Genomic DNA, 14301 nt, shown 5'->3' on the forward strand with positions numbered 1-14301 from the left:
TGTCTAAGAAGCCTGTTTTGGTTGCTCTGATTAAATAAAATTAAACATCAAATAATGTGTAACAGTTTATCTTAGTTATCCCAACAGTTTACATTTCAGTTGACAAGCAGCTGAATTAGCAACGCGATCGCAAGCTTTTTTTCGTATTTTTTTTTACCCATTATAGCTAACGTTACCCCCTATCCTGCATTCCACTAATTAGCGTCGCGAGTGATCAAAGTATGACAGATGGTTAAAACTTACCGTTGACAGTGGTGGTACAGTGGCATTGCGCCACATTCTGCTTGATCAGGTGTAATATAAAAGACGACTCCTTTCTTAGAAGAGTTAGTTAATATGACTGCTCAGTGATCACTACTGTCTCTTGCTTATTCTGCCAGCAAAGACAGTCAACGCAACAGCCATTAATGAGGTCAGGTGGTAGCCTGTTTTACTTTGCGATTGGCTGGAAGGGAGTTAGATGTATCATTGTTCTTTATTTTTTATTTTTTTATTTTAATTAAATTTTTAGTCATTTAGCAGACGCTCTTATCCAGAGGGACTTACAGGAGCAATTGGGTTAAGTGCCTTGCTCAAGGGCACATCGACAGATTTTTCGGTTACTGGCACAACTCTCTTAACCACTAAGCTACCTGCTGTCAAAGTACCCAGATGTTGTTGAGAGCAGTTTGGAATCTGAATTTAGAAACTGAATTTAAAAACTGAATTTAGAAACTGAATTTGAAAACTGAATTTGAAAACTGAATTTGAAAACTGAATCTGAATGCATTTGAGAAATGTAATATATGAAACTTCGGTAAACTTGAAATGATAGTTTGTAAACTTGATACACAGAAAATGAATGTGATATCTACCATATTGAAACTGAATATAAAAATATTGAATTTGAATATTGAATTACATTTAAATAGATTTTTAAAACTTAATGCAATATTAATTCAATTCAGTTTCAAATAATGAAATACAAGGTCAATTTAGGAATTTAATGATTCAATTTATGCATTACAAATTCAAAAAGATTACATTCAAATTCAATATCCAAACACAAATTATAAATTATAAAATTCAAATACAATTTCTGTTGGCACTTACATCGCTCCATAAAAGTGAATGGGGACTGAATAGGGTTTTGGAATAAATGCAGAAAATATGGTCTGAGGTTAACACAGGCTTAGGAGATCTTATAAGTTTTGTTCTGTGAGATAGTAGCAGTCAGTTAACATGACCTTTAAGAATTATGAAGCCTTTATGTGATTTTTGTGATTAATATTTGGAATTCTTGAACATATTTCCAAAATTAAAATCACTTGGATCTGTTTTTAGTCTTTTATGACCAACAATGAAAAATAAATAAATAAATAATAGTAATAATAATAATAATAATAATATATACACTACTGGTCAAAAGTTTTAGAACACCTACTCATTCAAGGGTTTTTCTTTATTTTTTACTATTTTCTACATTGTATAATAATAGTGAAGACATCACAACTATGAAATAACACATTTTTTGAGATTCTTCAAAGTAGCCACCATTTGCCTTGATGACAGCTTTGCACACTCTTGGCTTTCTCTCAACCAGCTTCACCTGGAATGCTTTTCCAACAGCCTTGAAGGATTTCCCACATATGCTGAGCACTTGTTGGCTGCTTTTCCTTCACTCTGCCGTCCGACTCATCCCAAACCATCTAAATTTGGTTGAGGTTGGGAGATTGTGGAGGCCGGGTCATCTGATGCAGCACTCCATCACTCTCCTTCTTGGTAAAAGAGCCCTTACATAGCCTGGAGGTGTGTTGGGTCATTGTCCTGTTTCGAAAACAAATGATAGTCCCACTAAGCTAAAACCAGATGGGATGGCATATCGCTGCAGAATGCTGTGCTGTGGTAGCCATGCTGGTTAAGTGTGCCTTGAATTCTAAATAAATCACAGACAGTGTCACCAGCAAAGCACCCCCACACCATAACACCTCCTCCTCCATGCTTTATGGTGGGAACCACACATGCGGAGATCATCCGTTCACCCACACCGCGTCTCAGAAAGACATGCCGGTTGGAACCAAAAATCAAAAATTTGGACTCCACCGGTCTAATGTCCATTGCTCATGTTTCTTGGCCCAAGCAAGTCTCTTCTTATTGGTATCCTTTAGTAGTGTTTTATTTGCAGCCATGAAGGCCTGATTCACACAGTCTCCTCTGAACAGTTGATGTTGAGATGTGTCTGTTACTGGAACTCTGTGAAGCATTTATTTGCGCTTCAATTTCTGAGGCTGGTAATGAATTTATCCTCTGCAGCAGAGGTATCTCTGGGTCTTCCATTCCGTTGGCAGTCCTCATGAGAGCCAGTTTCATCATAGCGCTTGATGGGTTTTTGCGACTGCACTTGAAGAAACGTTCATAGTTCTTGAAATGTTCCGTATTGACTGACCTTCATTACATTTAAGTCATTTAGCGGATGCTCTTATCCAGAGCGACTTACAGTTTTAGTGAGTGCAAACATTTTTCATACTGGCCCCCCCTGGGAATCGAACCCACAACCCTGGCGTTGCAAGTGCCATGCTCTACCAACTGAGCTACAGGAGGTAATGTCTTCAGTAATGATGGACTGTCATTTCTCTTTGCTTATTTGAGCTGTTCTTGACATAATATGGACTTGGTCTTTTACCAAATAGGACAATCTTCTGTATATCTTCTATCTTGTCACAACACAACTGATTGGCTTAAACGCATTAAGAAGGAAATAAATTCCACAAATTAACTTTTAAGAAGGCACACCTGTTAATTGAAATGCATTCCAGGTGACTACCCCATGAAGCTGGTTGAGAGAATGCCAAGAGTGTGCAAAGCTGTCACCAAGGCAAAGCATGGCTATTTGAAGAATCTCAAATATAAAATATATTTTGATTTGTTTAACACTTTTTTGGTTACTACATGATTCCATATGTGTTATTTCATAGTTTTGATGTCTTCGCTATTATTCTACAATGTAGAAAATAGTAAAAATAAAGAAAAACCCTTGAATGAGTAAGTGTTCTAAAACTTTTGACCGGTAGTGTACAGCACTGTTTGTCAGACCAGGAGACATCCTGAAAATCGGTCTTCTCACGAAAACATCTGTAGTGTCCGAACGGTTTACTAACTAATTTAACATCTCAATGGAAAGATGAGCTTCTCACGAACAACATTGTGTTCTCCATTTTACCCTACAACCCCCACAAGCTGCACAGGACATCCCAAACCATCATGTCTGAAGTCGGTAACTTATGTCTGTAGCATCTGAACCATTTAAGCTACAAACTAATATGACTCCACTGTGGAAAGGGGAGAAGATGGTGTCCTCCGCTTCGCTCTATGACCCCCAGAAGTGTCATGTAACCTATATAAATGAATGGAAGTATGGAGGTAGTTTTGTGCCAATAAAAAACGAGGGGTTAAATATGTGTACAAAAAAACTAAAATACACTATATATACAAAAGTATGTGGACACCCCTTCAAATTAGTGGATTCGGCTATTTCAGCCACACCCGTTGCTGAGAGGTGTATAAAATTGAGTACACAGCCATGCAATCTCCATAGACAAACATTGGAAGTAGAATGGCCTAACTGAAGAGCTCAGTGACTTTCAGTGTGGCACCGTCATAGGATGCCACCTTTCCAACAAATCAGTTAGTCACATTTCTGCCAACTGTAAGTGTTGTTATTGTGAAGTGGAAACATCTAGGAGCAACAATGGCTCACCTGCGAAGTGGTAGGCCACACAAGTTCACAGAACGGGACCGCCGAGTGCTGAAGCGCGTAGCGCGTAAAAATCGTCTGTCCTCGGTTGCAACATTCACTACCGAGTTCCAAACTGCCTCTGGAAGGATCATCACGCTTCACCATCTGGCTGTCTGACGGACAAATCTGGGTTTGGTGGATGCCAGGAGAACGCTACCTGCCCGAATGTATAGTGCCAACTGTAAAGTTTGGTTGAGGAGGAATAATGGTCTGGGGTTCATTTTCATGGTTCAGGCTAGACCCCTTAGTTCCAGTGAAGGGAAATCTTAACACTACAGAATATACAATGACATTCTAGACGATTCTGTGCTTCCAACTTTGTGGCTACAGTTTGGGGAAGGCCCTTTCCTGTTTCAGCATGACAATGCCTCCGTGCACAAAGTGAGGTCCATACAGAAATGGTTTGTCGAGATCAGTGTGGAAGAACTTGACTGGCCTGCACAGAGCCCTGACCTCAACCCCATCGAACACCTTTGGGATGATTTGGAACGCCTACTGCGAGCCAGGCTTAATCGCCCAACATCAGTGCCCGACCTCACTAATGCTCATGTGGCTGAATGGAAGCAAATCCCTGCAGCAATGTTCCAACATCTAGTGGAAAGCCTTCCCGGAAGAGTGGAGGCTGTTATAGCAGCAAAGGGGGGACCAACTCCATATTAATGGCCATGATTTTGGAATGAGATGTTCGACGAGCAGGTGTCCACATACTTCTGGTCATGTAGTGTATTTCCTGAGCTTTCTTATATCTCCTAGATATAGGACAGACACTTCAAAACCTTATTCCTTTTGATATATTTTTTGACTGTCTTTCTTGCCATTTATGAATGTGTTATTCAATGCCTTTCTATGGGCTAGAGTAGTAAAGGCCAAATTCAATATTTTATCAAATAATTTGTATATATGTATTTGTTTTATACCTAAAGGAGTCCTAAAATTCTAAATCAAATAAATGATCCATGGTACGACCATCTTAAAACAATTCCGTATGTTAGCTTAGTAGAACAAGGTGATGTTGCTCTCCAAATGGATAACTTGAAATAACACGATGTAGGTAATTAAATAATCGAAATAAAAACGTGTTTATTTATTAGCCTAAGTATTTGTGAAATAGGCCTCGTGAAATCATTGTCAAAAGCGCAACAGATACTGTTGCATGTAGGTCTAGATTATTTATGTTTTGATCATATAGAAATATCAAAACATTATTTTAACAACTCCAAAGTAATTGCATGTGGCACAGGAACCACTGACTCGCTGCATTTTTCTATTATCAAGACATCTGCTTGTAACTATTAACTGGTTAGGACAGCTCATGAGATGTCCTAAATATCTGTCAACTTGGTGTGACACTTATGACTAAACAGCCTTCATGCATAGTTTTTATTTTTACCTATAAGTGTAGGAATGAAATGTCTCTATTCTCAGCACTTACGACCAATTTTCTATTCTGAGATGCTTTGTGGATAAGGGCTCTGGATAGCCACCCCTGAGTCAGCCTCTACCATAGCCTCCCCCCAGTCCTCTCATAGTGTTTCATCTGTGGCCTCGGTGATCCTGGCATCTGCTTTTCTCCTAGCCCTGTGCCTCCAGAGCAGGAAAGCCAGTGAGAGGAGCAGCAGGAGCCCCAGGGCCCCTCCAATCAGCCCTGCTTTGAGGGCCACACTGCTGTCCCCAGGGGGCTCGTACATCGTACAGGACCCCCTCTGACGCTTGCTGACTCCTGCATTATTCACCGCCACCACACACACCTCTGCCCCCTGCCCCACCTCCTTAACAGTACCACTTCTCTGGTCTTCACCAAACACCAAGGGCTCTAGCGCACCCACCACCACCTCGTAATGGGTCACGAAAGACAATGGTGCACACCACTGAACCACCACTGCTGCATCCTCCATAGACAGTCTCTTCAGGTAGGGAGCCTCTGGGGCCACATGGGGCCCACTCACCCCTGGACACAGGCAGCCGCTGGAGGCTGCCAGCTGGGCACAGGGAGGCTGTAGCTCCCGACAGGGGTCATAGTCACAGGGCTGAGGATTGGTGCCCTGTGAGGGGGCAGGCGGGGGTTGACTGGGTGGATCAGTAAACTCATCGTAGTAATCGCTGAACTCCAACTGGTTGTACATGTGTCCGCGTGGCCTCAGAGGCAGGGTGGCTGTGTGGTTGGTCCCTGAGACGTCAGAAGGTACGGCAAAGGAGGAGGAGCCATTAAGAAGGGCCAGTAAGAGGATTATGAGCGGAGGTGGACAATCCTTATTGGCGGACATAGCATCTGAAGATGATAGAAAATAACATTCCATTAGAGAGGGTTTGACAAATGATCTGCTTATGAAAGGTATTTGGTTGGAGACATACATCTGTATGTACACTACCGTTCATAAGTTTGGGGTCACTTCGAAATGTCCTTGTTTCCAAAAGAAAAGCAATTTTTTTGTCCATTAAAATAACATCTAATTGATCAGAAATACAGTGTAGACATTGTTAATGTTGTAAATGGCAATTGTAGCTGGAAACGGCTGATTTTTTATGGAATATCTACATAGGCGTTCAGAGGCCCATTATCAGCAACCATCAGTCCTGTGTTCCAATGGCACGTTGTGTTTGCTAATCCAAGTTTATCATTTAAAAGGCTAATTGATCATTAGAAAACCCTTTTGCAATTAGAAAACTGTTGTGCTGATTAAAGAAGCAATAAAACTGGCCTTCTTGAGACTAGTTGAGTATCTGGAGCATCAGCAATTGTGGGTTCGATTACAGGCTCAAAATGGCCAGAAACAAATAACTTTCTTCTGAAACTCGTCAGTCTATTCTTGTTCTGAGAAATGAAGGCTATTCCATGCAAGAAATTGCCAAGAAATTGAAGATCTCGTACAACGCTGTGTACTACTCCCTTCACAGAACAGCGCAAACTGGCTCTAACCAGAATAGAAAGAGGAGTGGGAGGCCCCGGTGACAACTGAGCAAGAGGACAAATACAGATACTCAACTAGTCTCAAGAAGGCCAGTTTTATTGCTTCTTTAATCAGCACAACAGTTTTCAGCTGTGCTAACATAATTGCAAAAGGGTTTTCTAATGATCAATTAGCCTTTTAAAATGATAAACTTGGATTAGCAAACACAACGTGCCATTGGAAGACAGGACTGATGGTTGCTGATAATGGGCTTCTGTACGCCTATGTAGATATTCCATAAAAAATCAGCCGTTTCCAGCTACAATAGCCATTTACAACATTAACAATGTCTACACTGTATTTCTGATCAATTTGATGTTATTTTAATGGACAAAAAAATTGCTTTTCTTTTGAAAACAAGGATATTTCTAAGTGACCCCAAACTTTTGAAAGGTAGTGTATATATTCAAATTGTGTTATTCTTAAATTTGTGAAGAATGCTTGATTTCACGTGCTGCATGGGATATCGTGCATTATCATTTATTTCCCTCAACCCTTTTTATAAATCAGACCAGTGTGGTTGACACAGTGCGGCAGGCAGCCTAGCGGTTAAGAGAGTTGGGCCAGTTACGAAAAGGCTGCTGGTTCGAATCCCAGAGCCGGCTAGGTAATAAATCTGTCGATGTGCCCTTGAGCAAGGCACTTAACTCTAATTGTTCTTGTCTGCTAAATGACTTAAATGTTGACTGTACTGTGTAGAAGTGGTTACTGGCACCACCATCATTTGGGATTTAAAACAACAATATGCTAATCTGAAACCCAAGGCTTTGTAAAATAAAAAAAACACACTCACAAAAAACGGACCCAATCCCACAATAAATCACCGGCCTACATGAATGGGGAAAAAGGCAGAAATTGTAACATCAAATGTTATGTTATTCATGATCCTTTAGATTAATGTTTATCATATGACCATACAAAAGTTCTGCATACACAGCTGCACAGTTATATTTAACATTTGTGAACATTATCAAGCACTGAGGAATAAATCTGAATTGCAGACTATTGCACATTGGGTTCGAGCCAGGCTTTACACACCCAGCACCCAGAACAGCCCTGTCAGCTGCTTCCACTTACAGCAGAGTTGCCAGTGCGATCTCCCCATGATTCTATACAAATATATCTACCTGACAGATGCCCTAAATAAACAAGTATGGATTAATAAACATACTAATCTAACAGCAAGCAGAACACACCAAACAACCGTAGGTAACAGTGAGAGAGAGAGAGACGACCCAACCCAACACAACTGTATGCCAGTAGTTACAGAGTTAGATGTGTGTCAATAGACTTAAAAAAGCTGTAGACAAAAGGACTAGACAATAATTTTAGATTGATTAAAATTTATAAAAATATCAGTTTACCTGATTTTTCGATCGTCCTTTATAGCTTTCGAAATCTTGCCTCCAATGTTTCTTCTCCCTCTTCCTGTTCATTCACTCTCTCCCCCTCTCTCTCCTTTTATACATTCTTCCTAACTCCCCAAAAAATCACCTCCTTCTTTTCTCCCTCCCCCATCCAGCCTTCTCTGCTTTCTCTGCCCCCTGTTTGCTCTATCATTATCCCTCTCTTCCCTCTCCACCTCTCTCTCGTTTCCATGGTGGTTTGGCAATGTGTGTGTGTGTGCCTCTAGTTTGCTGCCCCTATATGTGAGGTAACTACCAGCACAGTCAGCTGCAAACCACATTAACTCCTGTTACATTCCATTGACGTGCTGTTCATTAATAAGGCTCTTTCTGCCTGTCAGGGCAGGAGCACAGTGAATGGTTGGGGCTGATTCTGTCTGCTGCCCAGGCTGATTCACACACATCTCTCACCCTCAGACACGCGCCAGTGCCTCCCAACCCTTCCGCTCAATGGCTCACCTCTCCTTCTCACCCTTTACTGGCTGTATGACTGTCCCACACACTGGTTGGTTAAGAATGCTCTACATGCACATGCTGTCATCAAACATAGAGGAGGCAAGTGTTCAGGGTTTGAATGAGGTCAGATCACCAAATAACTTGACTGGACTCGCCCACCTGCTGCTCTGAATCAAAGCTCAACAGAATAGAATTGTTATTTATTTACACTGAAGAGAGAGGCTGAGCTTAACTTTCAAAAGGAAGCACCAATTTGAAACAGTTGCACAAGCTGGACCAAGAGAAGGATAAGATAGAATAGCAAATCAGGTTGAGTGTATTGTTTTCTTCTATATTTTGGCATTGCTCTATAAAAAAACACAAAACCAAAATGTTAACTAAGAACCTTTTGGCTTGCCACACCAGCGGAGCCTTTTCAGGTCAAAAATGTTCCTTGAGGAACCCCTCTGAAAAGGGTTTCAGAGGAACCCCTTTGTAAAAGTTCAAACCAGAATATTTCTGTGATGGGAGGGGTTACATTTTAAACCTATTTAACAATATATTGTAGAGGTGAAAGCCTATCAGAAGATTGGAGGTGTGGCTTATTGGAAGCGTGACTTTTAGCTAATTGTTTTTGGCCACCCATTAGAGTAAATGTGATTCCTGTTCATCATGTTTGGTTTGTACAATGCAAATTTTTTTCATGAGTGTTTATGCATAGTACATATCAGTGGAGGCTGGTGGGAGGAGCTATAGGAGGACGGGCTCATTGTAATGGCTGGAATGAAAATTCATGGTACAGTATCAAACATATCAAACCACATGTTTGACTCCGTTCCATTCATTTCATTCCAGCCATTACAATGAGCCCGTCCTCCTATAGCTCCTCCCACTGGCCTCCACTGGTACATATTCTAATATACACTGAGTGTACAAAACATTAAGAACACCGGCTCTTTCCATGACATAGACTGACCCGGTGAATCCAGGTGAAAGCTATGATCCCTTATTGATATCACTTGTTAAATCCACCTCTATCAGTGAATATGTTTACATGTACAGTAATAATTCTATATTAAACTGATTATGGCAGTAGGCAGATTATGCAATAGTCATGTAAACACCTTACTCTGCTTATCTTAATCAGTGTAAGGTCCAAATTGAAGTAAGCATACGTCGATTAAAACACCTGGTTTTCTGAGCAATCTTTCGAATTATTAAGACATGTAAATCGGCGTCCCACCAGTATATTTGATCTGCGCATGTGCTAGCACCAGCTGAGCTGTCATGGATTCTGCCGAGGCTGCTCCTCCTCCTAGTTCGGGCAGGCTTCGGCGTTCGTCGTCCCCGGAGTACTAGCTGCCACCGTTGAATGTTTCTATGTGTGATTGCTTTTGTCTGTCTGTCACACCTGAGTCCGTTTGTGTCTGATTACGTGTTCTATAAATTGCCTGTGTTGTATTGGTTAGGTTGTGTGTTGTTTTTCGCCTGTCCGTAGTGCTGCGTGGTTTTTCTCTGTTTTGTTGTTTTACGCATAGTTGCGTAATTGCTCGCCTCTGTCGTTTTGAGGCCGTTCTTTGTATCTTTGCCTTGTGGTTCACAAGTAAACTTTGTTGGACTAAGCTTCGGTGTCCTGCGCCTGACTCCCACACCACATACACCTCAGCCTTGACATGAGCGAGCCTCCCTCTTTAGCATGAGTGAAGGGAGTTCGGAACAACTAAATGTATGCCTCTTAGAAGTAGTTTTCAAATACAGACTCATATCTCTGAACTCAGAATCAAATATGCTTCCCAAAAATAACATGGTCGCTTTGGTAGAACGTTTATTTTGATTTGCAATTTTCTGAATGTATCAGAGTGCCATCAGGTAGCCTGATTTCAGATGTGTCCATGTAAACAGGATTATTAGGGAAATTCTTGCAAAGCATATAAATGTTTTAATCAAACTATTATATTAATCTGACTACCCACAATAATTGCATTATTGTGTGCATGTAACCGTACTCAGTGTAGATGAAGGGGAGGAGACAGACTAATGAAGGACACAGTTGAGACATGGATTGTGTATGTGTGCCATTTAGAGGGTGAACAGGGTATGGTAGTAGGTGCCAGGCGCACTGGTTTGTGTCAAGAACTGCAACACTGCTGGGTTTTTCTCACTCAACAGTTTCCCTTGTGTATCAAGAATGGTCCACCACCCAAAGGACATCCAGCCAAATTGACACAACTGTGGAAAGCACTGGAGTCAACATGGGCCAGCATCCCTGTGGAATGCTTTCGAGTAGCGTCCACGGCCCAACAAATTGAGGCTGTTCTGAGGCCAAAAGGGGCAAAAAGGGGGGTGCAACTCAATATTAGGAAGGAGTTCCTAATGTTTGGTTTATTCAGTGTAATATTAACAACAGTGTCAGCGTTCAACCTTAACATGACAATACAACAGAACAGATTAAAAGGAATAACATTTACTCTAAGGGGTAAATGTCATTCTTGTTAAAAAATATATACATCTGAAAGCCACGCCCCTACTAAGCCTCGCCTCCAGTCCAACCCTTTGCTACATTGAAACATTAAATGTTCCTCCAAGAACCCCACAACTAACCAAAGATGCAACTATGAACCATTGACTATTGATGGTTCCTTTAGGAACTCCAGGGGTTCCTTGAGTCACCACTAATTCTAAGAGTGTAGGGCTGAGATTGCAGAGGCAAACTAAAGTGTTTTGTAAGAATTGGGATGTGAAAATACATAACTGGTGAAAATTGAATTATGTTGCTGTGAGACTATGAAGGATTAGGGGCTTTACAATGGTTACAGTTGATCCGAGTTCTCTCTTGCCCTCTTCCTCTGTTCTTTGGTGCCTGCAATGTCTAGAGACACTGTTCTAGTCAGCAACTGTAAACAAAACAATCAGTTACAGTGCCTTCAGAAAGTGTTCATACCCCTTGATTTACTCCACAGTTTGTTGTGTTACAGCCTGTATTCAAAATGGATTACATTTTTTTTTTCTCACACAATACCCCATAATGACAAAGTGAAAACATGTTTTTAGACATTTTTGCAAATGTATTGAAAATGAAATACAGAAATATCTCATTTACATACAGTATGTATTCACACCTCGGAGTCAATACTTTGTAGAAACACCTTTGGCAGCGATTACAGCTGTGAGTCTTTCTGGGTAAGTCTCTAAGAGCTTTCCACACCTGGATTGTGCAACATTTACACATTTTTCTTTTTAAAATTCTTCAACCTCTGTCAAATTGGTTGTTGATCATTGCTAGACAACCATTTTCAGGTCTTGCCATACATTTTCAAGTAAAAACGGTAACTTGGTCATTCAGAAACATTCACTGTCTTCTTGGTAAGCAGCTCCAGTGTAGATTTGACCTTGTGTTTTAGGTTATTGTCCTGCTGAAAGGTGAATTCATCTCCCAGTGTCTGGTGGAAAGCAGACTAACCAGGTTTTCCTTTCCCCTAGGATTTTGCCTGTGCTTAGCTCTATTCCGTTTCTTTTTTATCCTGAAAAACTCCCAAGTCCTTAATGATTACAAGCATACCAATAATATAATGCAGCCACCATTATGCTTGAAAATATGGAGAGTGGATCTCAGTAATACTGTGTGTTGGATTGGATTTGCACCAAACATAGCACTTTGTATTCAGGACATTTTTTGCAGTATTACTTTAGTGCCTTGATGCAAACAGGATGCATGTTCTGGAATATGTTTATTCTGTCCAGGCTTCCTTTTTTCACTTTGTCATTTAGGTTAGTATTGTGGAGTAACTACAATGTTGTTGATCCATCCTCAGTTTTCTCCTTTCACAGCCATTAAACTGTAACTGTTTTAATGTCACCATTGGCCTCATGGTGAAATCCCTGAGCGTTTTCCTTCCTCTCCAGCAACTGAGTTAGGTAGGACGCATGTCTCTTTTTAGTGACTGGGTGCATTGATACATAATCCAAAATGTAATTAATAACTTCACCATGCTCAAAGGGATATTCAATGTCTGCTTTTTATTTTATTTTTACCCATCTACCAATAGGTTCCCTTCTTTGCGAGGCATTGGAAAACCTACCTGGTCTTTGTGGTTGAATCTGTGTTTGAATTTCACTACTCGACTGAGGGACCCTATAGATAATTGTATGTGTGGGGTACAGAGATGAGGTATTCATTCAAAAATCATGTTAAACACCATTATTTCACACAGTGAGTGAGTCCATGCAACTTAATATGTGACTTGTTAAGCACATTTTTACTCCTGAACTTATTTAGGCTTGCCATTGTCACGATCGTCAAAAGGAGCGGACCAAGGCGCAGCGTGATACGAGTACATACTTTTATTATAATTCACCACACGAACAAAACAAAACGATACGTGAAGTCCTCGGTAACATACACAAACCTACACGGAACAAGATCCCACAAAAGACAATTGCACAATAGGCTGCCTAAGTATGGTTCCCAATCAGAGACAACAAGCAACAGCTGATTCACGTTGCCTCTGATTGAGAACCACCCCGGCCAACATAGAAACACATAAACTAGATCGTGAACATAGAACACAAAACATAGACACTACACACCCTGGCTCAACATAAAAGAGTCCCTAGAGCCAGGGCGTGACAGCCATAACAAAGGGGTTGAATACTTATTGACTCAAGACATTTCAGCTTTTAATTTGTAATTAATTTGTAAAAATGTAGAAAAACATAATTCCACTTTGACATTATTGGGTATTGTGTGTAGGCAAGTGACCAAATAAAATCAAAATGTAATACATTTTACATTCAGGCTGTAACACAACCAAATGTGGAAAACGTAAAGGGATGTGAATACTTTCTAAAGGCACTGTAAATGACAAAAATGTGGATTCCAAAGGTCAACCTCAATAAGCCTTATTAGCACGTCACTACGCTCTGAGCTCAACACACCAGTATTCTACATGAATAGACCTACATTTTCTGAAGGGTTGTGAGGTGGAGCTTTTTTCTGAAGCTTACTTTGGCATGTTAGCAGTCATGTCAGTGCCAGCTTCCACCTCTCCCTGCCTCAGTTTTATAACACTATGCTCTTTGCTCCCTCTCTCTGTCCATTCCGCTCATCCTTCCTTCCTCTCTCTGCTCATCTGCTCCCAGGGCCGGTTTCAGGCATAAGCAACATAAGCAGTCACTTAGGGGCCCCTACCGCTAGGGGGCCCCGACCGTCTTTTTCTTTTAGGAACTCAGTCAGGGTCTCAACTTACTGAATACACAAGGTGCAAGATCGAAATTTGGTTGTGCATCAGCAGTTTTTCTCTTGTTATGTCATTCACTAACAGTCACTCAATTAGCCATGTCAGCTAACACTTTTTAAATTAGTCAGTTAGTCTAGCCAGCTATCTAAATATGTAGTAATCATACACGAATACTGACCGGGCATGCAGGTCACATGCCCATGGGCCCTGACCTCCAGGGGGGCCCCATTGATTTCGTTAGTCACTTTCACTCAGATATCATTAACATGGCATAAGTCATGGCAAAATGGATAGAATTGCAGGAAATTTGCATTAAAACTGCAAAAGTTGATCTCCACCCCATGGCAAAATGGGTAGAATTAAAGTACATGAAATGTTTTATAAAATTTCAAAATTCTCTGTACGCACCATGGGAAAATGTGTAGAACTGCAGAAAACGTGCTTTAAAACGGCAACATTTTCTCTACACCCCATGGCAAAATGTGTAGAATTGCAGGAAA

General features: G+C 40.9%; 1 protein-coding gene across 2 annotated transcripts; it reads right to left on the minus strand.

The window, feature by feature from the left end:
- Positions 1-2919: 2919 nt before the first annotated feature.
- Positions 2920-8374, minus strand: LOC311142173 (LRRN4 C-terminal-like protein). Of its 2 annotated transcripts, XM_084177766.1 has the most exons (3): positions 8088-8374; positions 7517-7551; positions 4576-6044 (listed from the first exon to the last, which is right to left on the minus strand). In XM_084177766.1, the coding sequence occupies exon 3, from the start codon at positions 6037-6039 to the stop codon at positions 5299-5301; it is 741 nt and encodes a 246-aa protein (XP_084033892.1). In that variant the 5' UTR covers positions 6040-6044; positions 7517-7551; positions 8088-8374; the 3' UTR covers positions 4576-5298. The 2 variants fall into 2 exon arrangements, with proteins under 2 accessions (XP_084033891.1, XP_084033892.1); XM_084177765.1 differs by lacking the exon at positions 7517-7551 and having other exon boundaries at positions 2920-6044; positions 8088-8344.
- Positions 8375-14301: the final 5927 nt, after the last annotated feature.

The sequence above is a fragment of the Coregonus lavaretus genome (assembly GCF_964263955.1).
Source record: "Coregonus lavaretus genome assembly, chromosome: 15".
NCBI classification, from domain to species: Eukaryota; Metazoa; Chordata; class Actinopteri; order Salmoniformes; family Salmonidae; genus Coregonus; species Coregonus lavaretus.